The 24,242-nt window shown below is 45.6% G+C and overlaps 1 protein-coding gene across 1 annotated transcript in view; it reads left to right on the top strand.

Annotated features, from left to right (window-relative positions):
• Positions 1–24,242, top strand: part of CEP78 (centrosomal protein 78) — a 169,464-nt gene that overhangs the window by 74,787 nt on the left and 70,435 nt on the right. Inside the window, 2 exon segments of the mRNA XM_030193717.1 lie at positions 10,129–10,240; positions 16,022–16,154. Coding sequence (XP_030049577.1) covers positions 10,129–10,240; positions 16,022–16,154 — 245 coding nt within the window.

The raw sequence follows: 24,242 nt of genomic DNA, 5'->3' as shown, positions 1-24,242 counted from the left end.
CGGAAACTCCTCAGTATGTTCTCTATCTCAGCAGGTGGTGGTCACACACAGCAGCAGCTCTGGCTAGGCCTCCAAGCCTAATTTTTAGGTTTTGTTGAGTGCCTGGGGTTGAGGGCTCTTCTTGAGCAAGTGCAAACCTGGTGGTGCCAGGTCCCTCCTTTTCTCCCCCCTCCCGCTGGCTCCGTTAAAAAAAAAAAAAAAAAATTTTGAACGTCCTTAAGGGCGTTTATTTCGATGTTTATTTAAACGTTTACTGCAGTTACTCACTGGGACACCAGTTCGTTACAGCTCGGAGCGGAAAGCAGGTAATTTTTACCTTTTTATAGCGGGCAGGGGGTTCCCCGATTGATCTCCACGTGGCCTATGGCGTCGGAGGGCGAGGGCGCAAAGAATCGCTCCCCGGATCGCGTGTGCGCTCCTAGAGGGGATGCGGGGGTCTTAAAGCCTGATTCGCCCTTGTTGGGTGACAGTTTGGTGACCGATGAGTGTCCCGGTTCTTCCTCCGGTCTGGCGGTTTTTCCCGCCATAAACGCCCATCCCCCGCTGCTCGCCTCCGCCATCTTGGCCGGCCACGCTACTCGGACGGCTTCTTCTTGGGCCGCCCTTGAGGTGGGAGACGTTAATGCCATGAACGCCCTTAATTTGGGCGACGGCATAAAAGCGGCTAAAGTGAAGCGCCGTTCTTCCCGCGCGGCTCCTTCGCGGAGTGTCGCGCCGGACGCCATCTTGGATGCGCAGCATGTTTCTCCCCCGCTCTTGCGAGCGCCGGTTGAGGGTGCGTCTAGAGCTGTGGCCCAGGCTGCTGAAGTGCACAGTCCCCCCGAGTTTATTTTGCTGCTGCATCAGGCCTTCCTTATGCAAAACGCTGCCCCTGCTCCCTCATCTGATAAAGAGGTTGAGGCCCCCGGAAGTAAACGCCCTCGGGTGGATTCCCAGGCCTTGGAGGACTTTGTCTCCTCCGATGTAGATGAGGGCAGCGTATCAGAGTTCTCCCAACGGTCCTTTGGGGATTCCTTGGAGGAGACGGATCCCCGCTCGGATGGAGCGGATGACCCCTCTGCAGCGCGGATCTTTCGCTCAGAGGATTTGCCCAACCTGTTTTTGCAGGCCATGAGCATTTTGAAGATTTCCTCTCCGGAGGACGTCTCTCCCTCAGCCCCTGTTGGCTCCGCCATTATGCTGGGGACGAAGCGCCCGCCTAGAACCTTCCACGTGCATGAGGCCATGCACACCTTGATTTCAGCTCAATGGGATGTCCCGGAAGCGAGCCTCAAAGTGGCTAGGGCTATGTCCCGCCTCTATCCTTTGCCTGAAGGTGAACGTGAGGCCTTTTTGTGGCCTACCGTGGATTCTTTAATCACTGCGGTGACTAAGAAAACGGCATTGCCGGTGGAAGGTGGCACGGCCCTAAAGGACGCCCAAGACAGAAGATTGGAGGCGGCCTTAAGGTCGTCCTTTGAGGCGGCTGCTTTAAGTTTGCAGGCCTCAGTGTGCGGCTCCTATGTGGCTAGGGCGTGCCTGACTATGGTACAGCGGGCTTCCCCCTCGGATCCTTCCTTGAGGGCTGATTGGCCGGCCCTGGAATCGGGCTTGGCCTATTTGGCAGACTTGCTGTATGATGTCTTGAGAGCCTCGGCTAAAGGAATGGCTCAGACAATCTCTGCGCGGCGGTGGCTTTGGCTGAAGTATTGGTCTGCTGACCACGCCTCTAAGTCCCGCCTGGCTAAATTGCCTTTTAAAGGCAAGCTGCTCTTTGGGGTCGAGCTGGACAAAATCAGTATTGGTCTGCTGACCACGCCTCTAAGTCCCGCCTGGCTAAATTGCCTTTTAAAGGCAAGCTGCTCTTTGGGGTCGAGCTGGACAAAATCGTGACCGATCTCGGCACGTCTAAGGGCAAGAGGTTACCAGAGGTCAGGGCTCGGGTCAGTACTCGCCCCGGTACCTCCAGAGGACGGTTTCAGGAAGCCCGTCGGTACCGCCCGGGCAGGTCGGGCTCTTCTGCCCCCTCTTCCTTCAAGAGGAACTTCTCCCCCAAGCAGCGTTCCTTTCGCAGAGACCGCCGTCCCGGAGGTGCGCCCTCCGGTCCTCCCCCAGGGTCTCGTACCCAATGACGGGGCCTCGGTCCACACCCCAGTGCAGATTGGAGGACGGCTGTCCTCGTTTCTGGGCGAGTGGACCAGAGTAACTTCAGACGCTTGGGTGCTGGAAGTCATCAGAGACGGCTACAAGCTAGAGTTCTGCCGACCCTTAAGAGACGGGTTTGTACTCTCTCCCTGCAAGTCTCCGGTCAAAGCTGTGGCAGTGCAGCAGACTTTGGACAGTCTGATCCGCCTGGGCGCGGTCATTCCGGTGCCAGTAAATCAGCTTGGCAAGGGACGTTACTCCATTTACTTTGTGGTTCCAAAGAAAGGAGGTTCTGTCCGGCCTATCCTCGACCTCAAAGGGGTCAATCGGGCCTTGAAAGTTCGGCACTTTCGCATGGAGACTCTCCGCTCTGTTATAGCGGCAGTGAAGGCAGGGGAGTTCCTGGCATCCTTGGACATCAAGGAAGCGTACTTGCATATTCCCATCTGGCCTCCTCATCAACGCTTTCTGCGTTTTGCAGTCCTGGGCCGACACTTCCAGTTCAGAGCCCTCCCGTTCGGGTTGGCTACTGCTCCACGGACCTTCTCCAAAGTAATGGTGGTCATCGCGGCCTTCCTGAGAAAGGAAGGAGTCCAAGTCCATCCTTATCTGGATGACTGGTTGATCCGAGCCCCCTCTTATGCAGAGTGCGGCAAAGCTGTGGACCGGGTGATTGCTCTTTTGAGCTCCCTGGGGTGGATCATCAACTGGGAGAAAAGCCAGCTGCGCCCGACTCAGTCCCTGGAGTATCTGGGAGTTCGTTTCGACACCCAAGTGGGCAGAGTGTTCCTGCCGGACAATCGGATTGTCAAACTTCAGGCTCAGGTGGACCAGTTCCTAGTAGCCTCTCCTCTTCGGGCTTGGGACTATGTGCAGCTGTTGGGCTCTATGACGGCCACGATGGAAGTAGTGCCCTGGGTCAGGGCTCATATGAGACCACTCCAACACTCTCTGCTGCAGCGCTGGAATCCAGTGTCGGAGGATTATGCTGTGCGCCTTCCCTTGGACCCAGCAGTGCGCAAGGCGCTGAGCTGGTGGCTGAAGACAGACAAGTTGTCTGCAGGAATGCCTCTTGTGACCCCGGAGTGGATTGTGGTCACGACGGACGCCTCTTTGTTGGGCTGGGGAGCCCACTGCTTGGGAAGGACAGCGCAGGGGCTTTGGTCTCCTGCAGAGGCAAAGTGGTCTATCAACCTCCTAGAACTCAGAGCCATTCGGTTGGCGCTTGTGGAGTTCCTCCCGGTACTGGCGTTGAAGCCAGTACGGGTTCTATCGGACAATGCCACGGCTGTGGCCTATGTCAACCGCCAGGGAGGTACCAAGAGCGCCCCTCTAGCCAAGGAGGCTATGAATCTGTGCCAGTGGGCGGAAGCGAACCTGGAACAGCTGTCAGCGGCCCACATTGCCGGAGTCATGAATGTCAAGGCGGACTTTCTCAGTCGCCATACCTTGGATCCCGGAGAGTGGCAGCTATCGGTTCAGGCGTTCTTGGACATCACGAAGCGCTGGGGCCAGCCGAGCCTAGATCTGATGGCGTCATCGGCCAATTGTCAAGTGCCGCGCTTTTTCAGCAGAGGACGGGACCCTCGATCTCTGGGAGTAGATGCTCTCCTCCAACAGTGGCCAACACAGGAGCTTCTCTATGTGTTCCCGCCCTGGCCCAGGTTGGGCAGGGTGCTAGACCGGGTGGCAAAGCATCCGGGCCGGGTAATCCTGGTGGGTCCGGACTGGCCCAGACGTCCCTGGTATGCGGACTTGATCAGGCTCTCAGTGGACGACCCTCTGCGACTGCCAGTGGAGCAGGGCCTGTTGCATCAGGGTCCCGTGGTGATGGAGGATCCCTCCCCCTTTGGTCTTACGGCCTGGCTATTGAGCGGCAGCGTCTGAGGAAGAAGGGCTTCTCAGACAAGGTCATCGCCACTATGCTGAGAGCGAGGAAGCGCTCTACTTCTACTGCTTACGCCAGGGTTTGGCGTACCTTTGCAGCGTGGTGTGAAGCAGGCTCACTTTCTCCCTTCACTGTTCCAATCTCTTCAGTGTTGGCGTTCCTGCAAGAAGGTCTGGAGAAAGGCCTGTCGCTCAGTTCCCTTAAAGTCCAGGTAGCGGCTCTGGCTTGCTTCAGGGGCCGCCTGAAGGGTGCTTCCCTGGCTTCGCAGCCAGATGTGGTGCGTTTTCTCAAGGGAGTTAATCACCTGCGCCCTCCTCTGCACTCAGTGGTGCCTGCGTGGAATCTCAACCTGGTGCTAAGAGCCTTGCAGAAGCCGCCTTTTGAACCCTTGTCAAAGGCATCTCTGAAAGACCTGACGTTGAAAGCAGTCTTTTTGGTGGCTATCACTTCAGCCAGAAGAGTTTCCGAGCTCCAGGCGCTCTCTTGTCGAGAGCCTTTTCTGCAGTTCACTGAGGCAGGAGTGTCTATTCGCACAGTGCCTTCCTTCCTGCCCAAGATTGTTTCTCGCTTCCATGTGAATCAGCAGCTCTGTCTCCCTTCCTTTCGTAGGGAGGACTACCCAGAGGAATACTCTGCTCTCAAATATCTGGATGTGAGACGAGTCATCATCAGATACTTGGAAGTGACCAATGATTTCCGGAAATCGGATCATCTGTTTGTCCTGTTTGCAGGTCCTCGTAAGGGTCTGCAGGCTGCTAAGCCTACAGTGGCAAGATGGGTCAAGGAAGCCATTGCAGCGGCTTATGTGGCCGCAGGGAAGGTGCCGCCTATCCAGCTGAAGGCTCACTCCACTAGAGCTCAGGCGGCCTCGATGGCAGAGGCCGGGTCCGTCTCCTTGGAAGAGATTTGCAAGGCGGCAACTTGGGCATCGGCCCATACCTTCTCCAGGCATTACCGCTTGACTGTGGCTGCTCGGGCGGAGGCCCGGTTTGGAGCTTCAGTGTTGCGGTCAGGGATTTCTATGTCCCGCCCTGGGTGAGTACTGCTTCGGTACATCCCACCAGTCTATGGATTGATCAGCTTGATGATATGGAAGGTAAAATTATGTATCATACCTGATAATTTTCTTTCCATTAATCATAGCTGATCAATCCATAGCCCCTCCCAGATATCTCTACTGTTTGTATTCTGGTTGCATTTCAGGTGTAAGTTTAGTCTTCAGTTCAGGAGGACTTCGTGTTCAAGTTTTTTCAATTGGATTCTTCAAGAGTTGAGACGAGTTTGTGTTACAGTGAGCTGCTGCATTCCTCTCCCCTCCGTTTTACGGGGCTGGATTGAGACCTAAATTCTGCCGGCGCTCCCTCCCGCTTCGGGCGGTTGTAGGGCAGCTTTGTACCCCTCCCGCTTCGGCGGTGTTAGGGTCAGTCAGCTCCTCCCGCGGTTGCGGTTGCAGGATAAGCCAGATCCCCCCGCATCGGCGGGTGTGGTGTCCCTCCCCCGCTCCGCGGGGATGAGCTGGACGGATTCCCCTCCCCCACTTGTGTGGGGATGAGCTGGGTTAATTCCCCTCCCCCGTTTCGGCGGGGATGGCGGTGGTGAGCTGGGCAGAGTGTCCCTTTGTGGGTGTAATTCTCTAAGTGCTGAGTCCTGCGGATGGAGCTTGGATATCGACATACTGAGGAGTTTCCGGCAGCACATGACCACATATAGGGAGGCAAAAGGATTGCTCTCTATCTCCACCTGCTGGTAGATGGACACAACCCACCAGTCTATGGATTGATCAGCTATGATTAATGGAAAGAAAATTATCAGGTATGATACATAATTTTACCGTGCTACTGTTGGGAGATATCAGCTTGTCTGATGTGGATTGGAGCGTCCTGTCTGTGGAATCAGAAAGAAGTAGGGATATAGTGGAAGCCTGTCAAACTACATTGCTCAGGAAAGAGATCCATCAAAAGACGGAGAACTCAAGACACCCCACGGACAACAACACAGTGAAAAAAAGTGGGAGGATGACCAAGGATTCCAAAGGCTGAGAAGATGTATAATAATTAAAGAATTTTACTAAGGTATAAGGACTCGACACAATGTTGTGTTTCGGCCGTTAGGCCTGCATCAGGAGTCTATAATCGAATTCAAAAACAATGTATACATGGATAACATATATATATATATATACACACTGAAATATTAAAAACATTTAAAAAAGATGTTAAAAAATTAAATTGGGCTACACTTATATGTTTTAAATATAACTAACAAAATGAATAAACATAATAAAATCCAATAAAAAAACATTTAAAAATGAATGTGACAAATGGCTGAATTTGGAATAAAGGTATTGCAATACATACAACATGTAATAAAGCGACATCGCATAAATCACAATCATTTTAATTAGTCTGCCATTTATTGATCTCCTTCATTACTCCTTTTAATAATTTTTAAATACCGTTTTATTATTTTGATTTTCCAATACAAATATCACTCATATATGTTCTGTACTCTTCATGTTCTTGTAAGACAAAATTATATATTTATATATTATTCATTTTTAAATTATATATGCACACCAATTCCTTTATCTTTGAACATCATTTTAAATTTATGCGATGTCGCGTTATTACATGTTGTATGTATTGCCATACCTTTATTCCAAATTCAGCCATTTGTCACATTCATTTTTAAATGTTTTTTATTGGATTTTATTATGTTTATTCATTTTGTTATTTATATTTAAAACATATAAGTGTAGCCCAATTTAATTTTTTTAGCATCTTTTTAAAAATGTTTTTAATATTTCAGTGAGTATATATATATATATATATATATATATATATATGTTATCTATGTATACATTGTTTTTCAAGTTGTGTTTTTGAATTCGATTATAGACTCCTGATGCAGGCCTAACGGCCGAAACACAACGTTGTGTCGAGTCCTTATACCTTAATAAAATTCTTTAATTATTATACATCTTCTCAGCCTTTGGAATCCTTGGTCATCCTCCCACTTTTTTTTCATTTTGTTAAAGTACCTTGCTCAGACAAATGGTGACAAAACCCACGAGGGAAGGGTCGATGATGGATCTAATGCTCTCTAATGGAGGAAGTATTCCCAATATCTGGGTGGGTGCCCATCTCTCTAATAGTGATCAACACACCATATGGTTTGATATAAGGGCAAAAGTGGAGTGTGGACGCACAAAACTCAAAGTACTGGATTTCAGACGTACTGATTTTGATAAAATGGGGGAATACCTGAAGAATTAGCTGTTGGCGTGGGACGTTGTAGGAGAAGTGGAAAATCAGTGGTCAAAGCTAAAGGCTGCTATAAATATGACAACTGATCTTTACGCGAGGAAAGTAAACAAAACCAAGAGAAACAGGAAGTCTATATGGTTCTCCAAACAAGCAGCTGAAAAAATAAGAGCAAAAGAGGCTTTGTTCAAGATATATAAAAGAATGCAAAGGGGAGGATCACGGAAAAGACTATCGGATTAAACTCAAATAAGCGGAGAGGAAAATACGGCTAGCGAAAGCGCGAGCAGAAAAAAAATGGCTAAAGATGTAAAGAGAGGTGACAAGACCTTTTCAGATATATTGGAGAAAGGAGAAAAGATAGGAATGGAATTGCGAGACTGAAAGATAATGAGAGTGGTTATGTGGAGAGTGAGGAGGATAAAGCGAATGTGCTAAACAATTTCTTCTCTTCGGTATTCACTGAGGAAAGTCCTGGAGAAGGACCGCAGTTGGCTGCCGAGAGAATATCTGGGAATGGAGTGGATACTGCGCTGTTTACGGAAGAAAGAGTTTATAAACAGCTGGAGAATCTGAAGGTGGACAAAGCTATGGGGCCGGATGGGATACATACCAGGATTCTGAGGGAGCTCAGGGAGTTCCTGGCGGGACCTCTTAAAAGATTTAGTTAATAGATCTTTAGAGACGGGAGAGGTTCCACGAGATTTGAGACAGGCGGATGAGGTCCCTTTTCACAAAAGTGGAGACAGGGAAGAAGTGGGAAACTACAGACCGGTAAGTCTCACCGTCAGTGGTAGGAAAAATAATGGAGTCACTGCTGAAAGAAAGGATAGTTAACTTTCTAGAAGACAACGGGTGTACAGGACCCAAGGCAACATGATTTTACCAAAGGAAAATCCTGCCAAATGAATTTTATTGACTTATTTGACTGGGTGACCAAAAAACTGGATGAAGGACATGCGCTAGATGTAATCTACTTGGATTTCATCAAAGCCTTTGATACGGTCCCCCACAGAAGACTTGTGAATAAGCTGAAAGGGCTGAACTTAGAACCGAAAGTGGTGAACTGGATAAGAAACTGGTTGAGCAACAGGTGGCAGAGGGTGGTGGTAAATGGAATCCACTCGGACGAAAGGAAGGTGAGCAGTGGAGGTCCTCAGGGGTCGGTGCTGGGGCCTATTCTGTTTTGCTGAAGGGTTGGAAGGAAAGGTTTTCCTTTTTGCGGATGACACGAAGATAGCCAATAGAGTGGATACCCTGGAGGGAGTAGAAACGATGAGAAGGGATCTCAAAAAGTTAGAAGAATGGTCAAGGGTCTGGCAGTTAAAATTTAATACTAATTCACTCAAGCTTTATAAATAACCAGAAGCTCCTAACATTGCCTCACAGGTGCAGCGTTTTTCAATTTATAGATGGACTGTCACCCTTACTTTAACTTATCAGTACACTTTGTAGTGGAGAAAAAAAGCCTCAGTATCGCCACCCAGCCAGCCCAAGAATTACAGGCTATAAGACGTAGGCCCGGCGCTCCATCATATGGCTTCTCAAAAAAAAAACCCTCCAGTGTCTTAAATGTTTGTCACAAAGGAACATAATCGCAAGGGTGCTGTGAGACACAAGTCCATATATTTCTTAGAACTCAGAATATCTATGAACTCAATATTTGTTCCATACTGTTCATACAATATACTATCTCTACAGTCTTGCTAGTTATCAGTCCCGGTGATTACAGCTCCCAATCACTTAGCTTCAATCCCGTCACTGCTGTATTTCACTACCATCCACTTCACTAGCTTTAACCCAACAGGGACTCCCCATTTCGCTTCCGCTGCTTCAGGGGTTCATCTAACAATTTCGGATTACAATCCTGTGTCCCTTGTGCTGTGCTCCAAAAATCAGCATGTAACTGACATCAAGACGCTTTCGGCCATCTATAATATTACTAGCCATTTAGCCCGTTAAAACGGGCGAGATTTCCAGCTACCATCCTCGCCGCCGCTCCCTCCCCCCTCCGTGCCGGGCCCCCTGCACTGACCTGACAGCGCCTCTCACCTCCGTGTGAAAGCGCTGCAGGCAGCAGCAGATCTCCTGCCTGCAGCGGTTTCACACGGAGGTGAGAGGCGCTATCAGGTCAGTGCAGGGGGGCGGGAGCGGCAGCGGGGATGGGAGGGGGAGGGTGGAGGTTGGTGCGCGCAATGTTCGTTTCCAGGCGGCAGTGTCCGACAGTCCGACTCCGTTTCCCTCTCTGTTCCGCCCTCTGAGGTCATCACGTCTTGACGCGAGGGCGGGACAGAGAGGGAAGTCTCTACTGCGCATTTGCAGGTGAGTCGGTCACTTGCCATTTATATGTTTGATAGTATTATAATACCATTATAGTACCAGTCTTCTAGCACAAGTGTTGCTGAGGAGTACACTCTCAGACAGAAGTTCTTTCCAGCTCACAATTAGCCAGAGAGTAAACCTGAACCACTTTGCGGGCTCTCTGAGGAATGGAGAGAAGGTAAGGTTGAGAAGCTATATACATTTGAGAAGTACATAGCTAGAATTGGAGTATAGAACTACCCTACCTTCATTTTTGGAAGATTATTTTGTAGGTCTTAACTACCAGAGAAGACATGGGCTGAAATTGTTATTTTTAGTATGGTTTTCATAGATAATATGGGTTCATTTATTTTGTTTTTGTATGCAGTTCTCTAACAAATGCATCCCTCGCCCCCCTCCCCCAAGGGCTTGCTTGTATACTAGACTTTCTGCACAAGTATGGTTATTTTATTTATTTTTGCTAACCATTAATTTATTGTGATTTAGTCCCCTAGTACCTGTCACTATAAAATGTCTCTTGCTGTTTTCTAGTATCCATGGTTTAGATCTCCTCCATCTGCAAAAGATTCATCCAGAACAAAACAAAGGAAAAGAATGATTGTTTTAGGAAATGGACGGAAAGGAAAAGCTACCATTCGAATTGGTAATGTTTTCTTGCATTCCTGTCTTGGAAGTTTTTTTTTCGTACCCTTCAAAGTATACCAAACTTTATTATGATACCAGTCTATAGCACAAATAAATGGCTTACTAATTATAGGATTTGTAAAATCCATACACTACACACAATTGGAGAATCAGAATCACCATAGAAATGCACCAGGAACTGTAGACAAATTGCAGCAGTCACTTTAACTTTAGGTAAGCCTTTTTTTTTTTTTTTTTTTTTTTTTTTTTACTGGTTTTGAACATGACAAAAGGAACATGTGGCCAATTAAATTATTTTAAGGCCAATTATGTATTTATAAAGTCTGAAAGCACTTTTTATCTAATATAATAAAAAGCCATGCTGAGATGACCAATCAAGCATGGTATCCTGTCTCCCATAGTGCCAGTCTGGGTCATAAGTATCCAACCAATTAAAAAAAACAAAAACTTGTCCATAGCTCAGTTTTGGGCATGGCTGTCTAAGTCTACCTGGTTAATAATATTTTATGTATTTTCTTCCAGTAACTTGTTCAAACTTCTGAATCCTACTACATGGTTGCCTTGAGCACGTCCTCCAGCACCAGATTCCACAGCTTAATTATGTGCTACACGAAAAAAAAAGTCTACTGTTTTAATTTCTTTTGGATGGTCATTAGTTTTTATGGGGGTTCCTCTTGGAAAGGTTAAACAACCATTTCCTATTTAACCATTCCACCCATTCATGATTTTATAAATTTCTGTTGTCCCCTCACAGTTGTCTTTTCTCCAAACTGACTGCCTTAACCTGCTTACCCTTCCTTTATAAGGGACATCTTCTATCCCTTTTATCATTTGTCACCCTTCTGTGATCCTTTTATAATTGAGTTATATCTGTTATGAGATGGGGCAACAAAAACTGCACACAGTATGTCCATGGTACACATTGAGTGTACAGAGAATTGAGAATATTGTTATGCCTCTGTTTATTCAGTGTGTACCATGGACCTACTGTATACAATACTAGTTGCCCAATCTCAAAAACACAACTATTTTCCATCCTTTTTCAAATCATCCTAACCTCCTGTTTGTTTCTTAGCTGAACATTTCAACATATTGTTCACAGTGATTCCAAGATCTCTTCCTTGAGGGGTGACTCCTGACTCAGAACCAGTATTTTGTACTTGTAGTTGAAATTATTGTTCCCTATGTGCATCAGTCTGTGCTTGTCCACGTTAAATTTAATCACACAAGTGCCTGTTCTTCACTTGAAGAAGCAAGTATGTGATTTCCGAGGTTTGGACGTTTATACTGAGTTTGTTGAAAAAGCAGTACCGTTGTCCACCCGTCCTACAGAGTGTGGCACTAGAAAAAATTACCTGGTTGAAAGAGCTGGTGGCAGCTTTCCAAAGTGTGAAGGAAGCCCTGTGCTCTGGTGCTAGCTGTAAAATGGGCTTTGTATGCATTCCAGTATTACTGGGGCAACAGCTCACCTTGATCATGGACCATCAGCTCCTCAAGTGATTGGCCAGACATAAGGAAATCAATGGCTGAATCATGCGGTGGTTCCTGAGCCTGCAGTCTTTCCAGTTCAATGGATTGCACCAGGCCGGAACTGAACATCTATCTGAATGCAGACTTTATGAGGCGGCTCCCAGTGAAGCAGGTGCCCAACAGGGTTCAGTTGGTTTTTTTTTGGGGAGAGTGTATGATGTTTGTTTATTGTCTACAGTAGATGTAATCAGGTTAGAGTTTGACAAAGGGAAGAAGTTCTTGCTTATTTAATTGGTTATTACAGCTGCTTTTGAGACCCTGAGCTATAGAATTCTTAATAGACTATTTGAGTTTGGAGTTGAGAGAATTGTTCTTGCATGGTTTCAGGTTGTATTAATAGGCAATTCTTCTTTCGATTTTTATCTAGTTCAGACTGCTGTACCTCAAGGGTCCACTCTTTCAGCTACCTTTATTTAATGTTTATATGTGACTGCTTTGTACCCTATTGCAGAATTTAGATGTTTAAATACAGATTGTATGCTGCTGCTGATCTTTTATTCTTCTCTTTCATGTGATCCTTAGATGATGCATCGTCAAGACAGGGCAATATGTCTTCAGGAAATTCAAAAGAGGATTTCTACTAATCATCTCGCTGTAAAATCTGTTTAAAACAGAGATTGTTTATAGCAAAACTCCTTTGGACTTGCCGCCTTTAACTCTGATGGTTCATAATATGATTATTCCAATTTATTATGAGATCAAGAGCCTAGGAATTGTATTGGATTTGCCTCTTTCAATGAAATCTCAGCTTCCTTAGTGCAGGCAGCAGATGAATCCATGAATTGGTGGGTTCTGTCCATCTATCAGCAGGTGGAGCTAGAGATAACTAACTTAAGTGAGTGGTACTGGACGACTAGCCCCTCCATTGGCTAGTATATATCTGTCTCAAGTAGGTGGTGGACATAGTAACGTGGAGGGGCATAATCGAACGGGGCTGGCCATCTATATGGGCGGCCATCTCTAAGGCCAGCCCTGGAAAGCGGCATACCGGACCGTATAATCGAAACAAGATGGCCGGCCATCTTTCGTTTCGATAATACAGTTGGGGCCGGCCAAATTTCAACATTTAGGCCGGCCTTACAGATGGCCTGCGTTAGAGATCGCCGCCATTGGTTTTTGCCGATAAAGGAAGCTAATGGCGGCCATCTCAAACCCGACCAAATCCAAGCCATTTGGTCGTGGGAGGAGCCAGCATTTGTAGTGCACTGGTCCCCCTCACATGCCAGGACACCAACCGGGCACCCTAGGGGGCACTGCAGTGGACTTCAAAAATTGCTCCCAGGTGCATACCTCCCTTACCTTGTGTGCTGAGCCCCCCAAATCCCCCCCCAAAACCCACAACTGTACAACACTACCATAGCCCTAAGGGGTGAAGGGGGGCACCTACAAGTGGGTACAGTGGGTTTTGGGGGGAGTTTGGAGGGCTCACATTTACCACCACAAGTGTAACAGGTAGGGGGGGTGGATGGGCCTGGGTCCACCTGCCTGAAGTGCACTGCACCCACTAAAAACTGTTCCAGGGACCTGCATACTTCTGTCATGGAGCTGGGTATGACATTTGAGGCTGGCAAAAAAATGATTTGTAATTGTTTTTTTATTTTGAGTGGGAGGGGGTTGGTGACCACTGGGGGAGTAAGGGGAGGTCATCCCCGATTCCCTCTGGTGGTCATCTGCTCAGTTGGGGCACTTTTTTGAGGCTTGGTCCTAAAAATAAATGGACCAAGTGAAGCCGGCGAAGTGCTCGTCAGAGCCGGCCTTTTTTTTATTATCGGCCGAAGCCAGCCATCTCGTAACCATGCCCCCATCCCGCCTTCCATATTCTGCCGAAACGCCCCCTTGAACTTTGGCCTGCCCTGCGACGGAAAGCAGTTGAAGCCGGTGAAAACGGCTTTCGATTATACCGATTTCGCCGGCTTCAGGAGATGGCCGGCCATCTCCTGATTTGTGTCGGAAGATGGCCGGCCTTCTCATTCGAAAATAAGCAGGATAGTAACATAATAGATGACGGCAGAAAAAGACTTGTATGGTCCTTCCAGTCTGCCCAACAAGATAAACTCATATGTGCTACTTTTGTGTATACCTTACCTTGATTTGTATCTGCCATTTTCAGGGCACAGACCGTAGAAGTCTGCCCAGCACTAGCCCCGCCTCCCACCACCGGCTCTGCCATCCAATCTCGGCTAAGCTTCTGAGGATCCATTCCTTCTGAACAGGATTCCTTTATGTTTATCCCACGCATATTTGAATTCCGTTACCATTTTCATCTCCACCACCTCCCAAGGGAGGGCATTCCAAGTATCCACCACTCTCTCCGTGAAAAAATACTTCCTGACATTTTTCTTGAGTCTGCCCCCCTTCAATCTCATTTCATGTCCTCTAGTTCTGCCACCTTCCCATCTCCGGAAAAGGTTCATTTATGGATTAATACCTTTCAAATATTTGAACGTCTGTATCATATCACCCCTGTTTCTCCTTTCCTCCAGGGTATACATGTTCAGTCTGGATTCTTCTCCTTTGGGACTCCTCCTGGGCTAGCTTGTAGCCAGTTGAGTGTGGGGGCGACTGGCAATTTGTGCCATCCTTTAAGGTGTCCAGGGCAATGTCTTGCCTTTATCCAGTGGTTTCTGATCAAGCAGACAAGTGTTCTTCCTACTGTGGATGCCTTGGTGACTGCGGTCACCAAGAAAACAACTCTTCCAGTGGAAGGAGGTGTGGCTCTCAGGATCATCGCCTGACAGCCTCTCTGAAGTGTACCTTTGAGGTGTCCGCTTTGGCTCTCCAGGCCTTGATTTGTAGGTCATATGTGGCCAGGGCGTGCCTTAGTTAGTTTCATCAGGCTCAGGAGCAAGACCCCTGATCAGGGTTTACTTTTGAAGTCTGTTGACGCCCACTTGGAATCAGGTTTAGCTTATCTAGCTGACTCCCTCTATGACCTAATTTGTAGTTCAGCTAAGTAAATGGCGCTAGCGGTTTCTTCTTGCCATTTGTTGTGGTTACGCCATTGGGCTGTGGACTTGGCCTCTAAGCAGCGACTCGCTTAGTTGCCCTTTTGAGCAAACTTCTCTTTGGAGAAGATTTGGAAAAGATTGTCAAGAATTTGGGTGACTCGAAAGGTCAGCGCCTCCCAGAGGACAGAACTAGATCTGCTCCGCAGAATGCTTCAATACGATGTCACCTGAGAGAGCCCTGTCGTCCTGCTGCTAACTTTCAGTGGAGCCATTTCCAGCAGCGTTCTTCCTTTCGAGGTGATAAACGGTCCACCTTCTCTTTGCGACCAGGCATTTCAGGGTGTCCTGCGCAATGATAGGGCGATGGCCCACTCTTCCGTAAACAGGATTGGGGGTTGGCTGACTCTCTTCTACGAAGAGTGGGCCAAGATTACTTCAGACCAATGGGTCTTGGCTATTATCAGAGATGGCTACAAGCTAAAGTTCGCCTCTCCCATAGGCGATGCATTTTTGGAATCCCGATATGCTTCCGCCTCCAGTCGATACCATTTTCTTCTATTTTATTGATGTTAGGAAATTTCCATCTTGGTTTGTAGTTGCTATCACTCCTTCTAATTGAAAGTGCTCTGTTGGAAATTCCACCTCTTAATTTTGAATCACCTAGTTGATAATTTTCTTTTATGTTGTATTATTTTCCTTTGTATTCTCCAGTCATGAGGTTTTTTCCTTCTCCTCCTCCTCCTATTTTCCTTTTAATGATAATATTGTGTTAGTTTTCCTAAACTTTTTTCTTTGTTTTAATGGATATAAAGTTGTAATTGTGTAGCAATATTTTTCCATGTCAAGAAGTTTAGGAAAACTACAAAAAACAAAACACAACCCCAAATTAGCTATGGTTTGAAAAGTTTCCTTAACAAGTTCAATAAATAGAGCCCACCTGTGTTCAGTCACTATAGTGAAGATGATTTGAATACTCTGGATGAAGAATAGTTAATATAAATTATCCTGTAATTATGTACTCACATGTTATGTATACATCAAAACTCTACCTCTTCTTTTTCCAAACAATGCCCATGGGAATTAATACAGATCATGTGAAAGCAGATATACACTTTTTGTGTGTATGTTTGACCATGTCTTTTTGTGCATATGAAACCGGTTTTACACACAGGAAAACCTTCTTAAAATTATTCACCCACCTCAGATGTGAAGGATATAATAATTTCAAATTTGAGTAATTTGAATGTACTAAGACTTGTGTTTTGTTCCAGAATACTGTAGTTTTGATAACATGCTTTCAGGGTTTCCTCTAAAAGAATCCAGCTGCTGAAAAAAAGTGTGTGTCTAGTAGGATTTATATGCCCCAGAGCCATTGCCCCCAGGTGTTCATGGATTCCTGCCATGGCGCACTGCAGAACGTGCAAATAGACAAAGGTAAATAGTATGGCTGTACATTTAATGTATTTGTGATTAGTGTGGTTTTTTAAAATGTATATTACAGTTTTAATGCAATTAATGGCCCCCAAAAAACTTCCTCTCCCTGTTGCCCACATGCTCACTCACCTGCTGGACCCACTGCCTCCCGAGTCTGCATCACCCCCCCCCTTTCTCTCCCACCACTCATCCAGCCTTGTTCCATCTCTTCCCCCTCCCTCCCTACAACCATCCTGCATTGCTCCGTCTCTCCCTTTCCTCTCCTTTCCCTATCTCACAATCCGTCTCATTCACCTGTTTTGCTGCTTTCCTGGGTCTGCACAGCGGTGGCAACAACAGCACGAAATAAAAGGCACACTTGGGAGTATTACCCTGTGATTGCTTCTGTTGCTGGCTCTGTCAGTCCCATTTCTTTGAAACAGGACATTATGTCAAGAGGTGAGACTGGCAAAGCTAGCAGTGGTATGTACAAGGCAGTGCTTCTGCACCTGCCTTCTGTTTCCTGTTGCTGCTGCTGTCATGCAGACCCAGGAATGCAGAGGAGCCGGTAAGCGAATGAGTAAGGGAGGGGGAGAGGAAAGGGAGAGAGATAAGGTAGTGGTGGATGGAGGGGGAAGACAGGATGCTGGATGACAAGGGAGGGAGAGGCAGAGGGGCGATGCTGGGTGATGGAGGGGAGGGGAATTTAACCTCTTGCGCGATCTGGAAAACTATAGCAGTGTACTTCAAAATTTAACCATCTGTTGGCTGGTTTATGCAATTAAACTTGCAGTTAAACATTTTTAATTGATGTTCAGCACTAGTAAATAGTATTATTTCTTCATTTCTGTTCCTCTCCGGAACATGACCTGTTCTGTCTGTGTGAAACGGGAAGTTGAGTCAGAGGGTGAACTCTGGAGCAGAGCTCAGGCAGCTTAGGTGTACTGCTGCAGTGCCGGTGCTTTGTGGAAGAGTTTTGAAGGTACATGGCAGGGGACTACAAGAGGGGGGAGATTGAAATGCTAGTGAGATTCTCCTGTCGCTGGCAACGGAAAAAAAAAAGAAAAGACATGCTTGGATATGTGTTGTGTGTGTGTGTGTGTGGGGGGGGGGGGGGGGGGCATGCTGGATCTGTGTGGTGGGTTGTGAGTGAGGCAGGGAGATGTATGTGTATGTACCTTTGTCACACAAATTTTGGCCATTTTTAGCACTAAAACTGCCCTTGACTTACCATAATTGAGAATATACGGTAAACCCTTTGGGTATTTCTGTGCCACCAATACTCACCTATGGTGGCAGTCAAATGTACTTCAATCTTCTGTGACATACACATCTCACTTCTTGTTGCACTTGCAACCTTCAAGCCACAGTAGAGAGAAGTCCAGTACCAAAGCCCCAGAGCATTGTGGCTGGGCTTTTTGTATGGCTCTGCATATATTGTTCATCTGTTTTCATTTAATTATTTCAAAACTCAAAGAACACTCCACAACCTTATGTGAAAATCATTTCATATCAAATATTGTGGGTTAAATGAACACTATTGGGCTTATTTTCGAAAGAGAAGGGCGCCCATCTTTCTACACAAATCGCAAGATGGGCATCCTTCTCCCAGGGTCGCCCAAATTGGCATAATTGAAAGCCGATTTTGGGCGTCCAACTGCTTTCTGTCGCAGGGACGACCAAAGTTCACAGGGTCGTGTCGGAAGCATAGCGAAGGTGGGACTGGGCGTGCTTAACACATGGGTATCCTCGGCCGATAATGGAAAAAAGAAGGGCGTCCCTGACTAGCACTTGGCCGACTTTACTTGGTCCATTTGTTTTCTTGCGACCAAGCCTCAAAAAGGTGCCTGAACTGACCAGATGACCACCGACGGGAATAGGGGATGACCTCCCTTTACTCCCCCAGTGGTCACTAACCCCCTCCCACCCTAAAAAAAGCCCAAAATCGGCTTTAAAAATATTTTTTGCCAACCTCAAATGTCATACCCAGCTCCCTGACAGCAGTATGCAGGTCCATGGAGCAGTTTTAGTGGGTGCAGTGCACCTCAGACAGGCGGACCCAGGCCCATCCCCTGGTACCTGTTACACTTGTGGTGGTAAATATGAGCTGTTCAAAACCTACCACAAAACCACTGTACCCACATGTAGGTGCCCCCCTTCACCCCTTAGGGCCATGGTAGTGTTGTACAGTTGTGGGAAGTGGGTTTTGGGGGGCTCAGCACCCAAGGTAAGGGAGCTATACCTGGGAGCAATTTGTGAAGTCCACTGCAGTGCCCCCTAGGGTGCTTGGTTGGTGTCCTGGCATGTGAGGGGGACCAGTGCACTACGAATGCTGGCTCCTCCTCTAAGGACGACCTAAATGTTGAGATTTGGGCGTCCCCGACTGTATTATCGAAACGAATGATGGCTGCCTATCTTGTTTCCATAATACGGGCCCCTTCGCTGGGATGTCCTGCGAGGACGTCCTCAGGAAAACTTGGGTGCCCCTGTTTGATTATGCCCCTCCACACGTCCCAGTGCCAGTGGTGCTTCAGTGCTTTCACACAGTCACCACCAGGACTTGCAATCATCATTGCCAAACATCCTCCTTTTAGAACATAAAGAGTAGCTATACTAGGTCAGACCAGTGGTTCATCTAGCCCAGTATCCTGTTACCAAACAATGGCCAAGCCTGGTCACAAGTACCTGGCAGAAACCCAGTTAGTAGCAACATTCCATGCTACCAATCCTGGGGCATGTAGTTGCTTCCCCATTTCTATCTCAATAGCAAACTATGGTCTTTTTTTCCAGGACCTTGACCAAACCTTTTAAAAACCCTGATACACTATTTGTTGAATGAAGAAATATTTCCTCCTATTTGTTTTAAAAGTACTTTTGGAATGTGTAAAAAATTGATTTACTTCTACTTGTTATACACTGCTCGGGATTTTGTAGACCTCAATCATATTTCCCCTCATCCGTCTCTTTTCCAAGCTGAAGAGCCCTAACCTCTTTAGCCTTTCCTGATTCGAGAGGAGTTCCATCCCCTTGATCATTTTAGTTGCTCTTTTGCTATATCTTTTTTGAGATACGGAGTCAGAACTGAACGCAATAATCATACGCGGACACACCATGGAGTGATACAGAGGCATTATAGTATTTTCGGTCTTATCATACCTTTCCTAATAATTTCTAGCATCCTGTTTGCTTTTTTGGCCACCACTGCACACTGAGTAGAAGATTTCAGTGATTTATCTGCAACAACAACTAGATCTTTTTCTTGTGTGCTGATCCTAGCATCAGGTAACTATGATTCGGATTATTCTTTCCAATGTGCATCATCTTGCATTTGTCCACATTAAATTTCATCTGCCATTTGGATGCCCAGTCTTCCAATTTCCTAAGATCTTCCTGCAGTATTTCACAGTCCGCACGTGTTTTAACAACCTTGAATAGTTTTGTCAGCTGCAAATTTAATCACCTCACTCATCGTCCCGATTTCCATATCATTTATAAATATGTTAAATAGCACTGGTGCCAGTATTGATCCCTGAGGCACTCCACTGTTCACCCTCCTCCATTGAGAGAAATGACCCTGCTTGAATACCTTCTACACCTGTCAGAATCTGGTCTCAAGACCAACTCTGTAAGGGATGACCTTAGTGCAATTAGTGCTTAGCGTGTAGAAGGTAAGCCCATCTCTGGACAGCCTGGTTGTTCACTTCATGAGAGGTTTGCTTTTGTCAAGCCCCTGTCAAACCTCTGCTTGTGTCATGGGATCTCAACTTTCTCACTTAGTTGATAAAAGCTCCTTTTGAGCCACTGAATTCCTGCCATCTGAAGTACTTGACCTGGAAGGTCATTGTCTTGGTGGCTGTTACTTCAGCTCGTAGGGTCATTGAGCTTCAGGCCTTAGTAGTGGATGCACCTTATACTAAGTTTCATCACAGCAGAGTAGTCCTCCGAATGCACCCTAAGTTCCTGCCGAAAGTGGTGTCAGAGTTCCATCTGAACCAGTCAGTTGTCTTGCTAACATTCTTTCCCCACCCTCATGCCTATCCTGGCGAAATCAGCTTGTGCACCTTGGATTGTAAGAAAGCATTGACCTACTAAATGGAGCGGACAGTCTGCCCAGCTTTTTTTTTTTTTTGATCCCAACAGGATGAGGGTCGCCGTCAGGAAACACACCATTTCTAATTGACTGGCAGATAGCATTTCCTTCACTTATGCCCAGGCTGAGCTGGCCCTAGAGGGTGGGAAAATGTGGGATACAAATGTTATAAATAAATAAATATCACGGCCCATACTATTAGAGCCATGGCTGTATTGGTAGCCCACTTGAGGTCAGCCTCCATTGAAGAAATTTGCAAGGCTGCGACGTGATCTTCAATCCACACATTCACATCATACTACTGCCTTCAGCAGGATAACCGATGCGATAGTCAGTTTGGGAAGACAGTGTTGCAGAATCTGTTTGGGGTCTAGAATCCAACTTCACCCTCCTAGGCCCATTTTATTCTGTTCCAGACTGCACTCTCATTCAGATTGTATATAGTTTCAGGTTAATCTGTGTTATGTCCTTGCCATTGCAAGGCCCTGTTGACCAGTGTTTGTTTTTTTTGGTGAGCTTGGATGCTAGGGATTCCCCACTTTTGAGAATTATAAGCCTGCTTGTCCTCAGAGTAAGCAAAGGTACTTACTTGTAGCAGGTGTTCTCTTAGGACAGCAGGCTTTATATTTTCACAGTCCCTCCCACCTCCCCTTTGAGTTGTCTTCTTTCTTATATTTACTTTTTTTTTTTTTTTTGCTTTAGTATAAAACTGAGGAGACCGCGTTTGTGCGGCTGGTGGGAAGGCATTTGTGCATACCGAGTGGAGCGTGTCTCATGTGCCAGAAGGCTCTCAGACTTTTGCAAATTCCAGACCAGGCGACGCGGGTCAGCGTCACCCACTTGTGAGAATTTAAAGCCTGCTTTCCTCGGAGAACACCTGCTATAGATAAGTACCTTCACTATTTCTCTCAGTGGAGTAGGGCAAGTAGTGGAGTACCACAGGGGATCAGTATTGGGACCAGTGCTATTTAACATATTTATAAATGATACGGAAATTGGAACGAGTGAGGTGAGTAAATTTGCAGATGACACAAAACTATTTCAAGGTTGTTAAAACACCTGCAGAGTGAAAAATTGCAGGAAGACTGGGCATCCACATGGCAGATGAAATTTAATGTGAACAAATGTAAAATGATGCACATTGGAAAGAATAATCTGAATCATAGTTACCTGATGCTAGGGTCCACCTTGGGGTCAGCACCCAAGAAAAAGATCTAGATGTTGTCTTAGATAATGTGCTGAAATCTTCTGCTCAGTGTGTGGCGACAGCCAAAAAATCAAATCGGATGCTAGGAATTATTAGGAAAGGGATGGTGAATAAGACCGAAAATATTGTAATGCTTCTGTATCGCTCTATGGTGTGACCTCACCTTGAGTATTGGTTATGACAAAGGAGATGGAACTCCTCTCATATGAGGAAATGCTAAAGAGGTTAGAGCTCTTCAGCTTGGAAAAGAGACAGATGAGGAGATCTTCAAAATCCCGAGTGGTGTAGAATGAGTAGAAGCGAATAGATTTTTTTTTACTCATTCCAAAAGTTCTAAGACTAAGGGACACTCAAGGAAGTTACATGGAAATATTTTTAAAACAGGAGGAAATATTTTTTCACTCAAAGAATAGTTAATCTCTGGAACTCTTTGCCGGAAGATGTGGTAGCAGTGGTTAGCGTACCTGGGTTTAAAAAAAGTTTTGGACAAGTTCGTGGAGGATAAGTCCATAGTCTGCTAATGAGAGAGACATGGGGAAGCTACTGCTTGCCCTGGGATTAGTAGCATGGAATGTTGCCACTATTTGGGCTTCTGTCAGCTACTTGTGACCTGGCTTGGGAAACAGGATACTGAGCTAGATGGTCCATTGGTCTGACCCAGTATGGCTATTGTTATGTTCTTACTATTGTAAAGGGGTCCCGCTTCCTCCGCTCTGGGTTGGGGCCGGCAGCCCTGTTAGGTTCACAGGTTTCCAGCAAAGAACCAGACTGCCATACGGACTTAAGACCAAAGTGCTTTATTCTCAAGTCCGTTCCACTCTCAAAATTGAATTGATAGGTTAAAGAAGCTAGGGCTCTTAAGTTTGGAGAAGAGATAAGGTAGAGGTCTATAAAATACTGAGTAGAGTGGAACGGGTAGACGTAAATTGCTTGTTTACTCTTCCCAAAAATATAAGGACTAGGGGGCACTCAATGATGCTACTAAGTAGTAAATTTAAAACAAATCGAATAAAGTATTTCTTCACTCAGAATGTAATTAAACTCTGGAATGCAATTGCCAGAGAATGTGGTAAAAGCGGTTAGCTTAGCAAGGTTTAAAAAGGTTTGGGTAATTTCCTAAGAGAAAAGTCCATAAGCTATTACTAAATTGACTTAAAATGCAGTGCTTATTTCTAGGATACTGCCCCCTAGTCCTTGTATTTTGGAAAGAGTAAACACGCAATTCTCTACTACATTTTTTGTTTTGCTTTATTATTTGCGAAACTAGTAGGGTAGTGCCAGGTTGTTTTGGCAGTTGGCTGAATAAAGATGGCAACTAGCTCTTGGCGAACAGGCTTCAGTTATAGTGCCGATGCAGCCTCTGAACTTTTGCAGAATACAACGGAATTCACGCCAGTAGGAGGCAATAATCTTGAAACAGAATGGGAAAGCGGTATTATCGAATTTTAAATCATCTCTAAAGTTGGAAATGAATAACTCTGCATTAGTAGAATATTGTAGATTGGAATTAATCCCTCGAGGATTGAGGATGTACAAAGCTCCGCAGATTTTCAAGGAGCAGGAAGAATTTGTTGCAAAATGGAACAAAATCCTCAACAAGTGCTCGTTAGATTTAATGCTATTAATTATTGAACAGTCTCGGGCAGTTTTACAGCAGGAGAAAGAACTTTTGGACAAAGTACTAGAACGCTTGAAACAGGTGTTTCCTGATGTGTCTAAGTGGACGCAGTCTAGACGGAAGAAGTTTTTGGAATTATGTTCTGCAGTTACTTCTTTAGGAGTTTCCTTCCAACTTTGATTTCCTTGTAAATGCTTTGTGGTATACTACTACTACTATTTAACATTTCTATAGCACTACAAGGCATACGCAGCGCTGTACACCATACACAAAAAAGACAATCCCTGCTCAAAGAGTTTAAAATCTAGATAAGACAGGTAAATAGAACAATTAGGAGTAAGGGAATAAAGAGGTAAGGATAAAGGACAGGGCAATTGAGTAGAGGTTAGGCGTCAAAAGCAGTGGTAAAGAGGTGGGCTTTAAGTTTGGACTTGAAGACGGCCAAAGAGGGGGCTAGGCACACAGGCTCTGGAAGTCTATTCCAGGCGTGAGGTGCAGCAAGACAAAAGGAACGGAGTCTAGAATTAGCAGTAGAGGAGAATGGTATATCGGAATGTTTGCTATATTTTTTAATGAATTAGCTCAGTTGAAATTTTTTCTGGAAGGGAGAGGTACTACTCTTCCATGACACCCACTTTGTTAGGGTCATTTTGAGTTGTTAGAAGTTTGAAAGGGGCCTTTTTTATTTTACTTTCTTACTGTTGTTTTTAACTTATTGTCCTATTTCTTTTCCATCTTCCTATGGATTTACTACTTCTTGGTTCTCCTCAATGTGGACTAAGTTGAAGATATATTTTCTTTACAGAACAATATGTTCTAATTATTTTTGATTTTAGTGAGTATATGGTTCTGGATTTCTTATCAAAGTGTCTTCGCTGATGTAATATTCAAAAATGCAAATTAAAAAAATTAAAACAAAAAAAACAAACAGATTTTATGCTGCTTATCCTAGAAATAATAAAGCAAAACAAAAAATGTAGTACAGAATATTTTTGGAGTAACTCTATAGTCAAGTTCTATAAGATAGAGTCTCGTATAGTAAACATGGCTAATTTCACTTCACTCCCTCGGTGAATGCTTGTGTATATTTTTCTAATCATCAACTCTTCCCCCAACCTACCTATGCTCTAATAACTTTTCAATTCCTCATTTACTCATAACAATGCATAAGTATAACATTGTGGTTACGTGACA

Source organism: Microcaecilia unicolor, chromosome 2 (assembly GCF_901765095.1).
Source record: "Microcaecilia unicolor chromosome 2, aMicUni1.1, whole genome shotgun sequence".
In the NCBI taxonomy this organism is placed as follows: domain Eukaryota; kingdom Metazoa; phylum Chordata; class Amphibia; order Gymnophiona; family Siphonopidae; genus Microcaecilia; species Microcaecilia unicolor.
The sequence above is the reverse complement of the archived record's forward strand: the minus strand, read 5'-3'. Positions and strand labels throughout refer to the sequence as shown.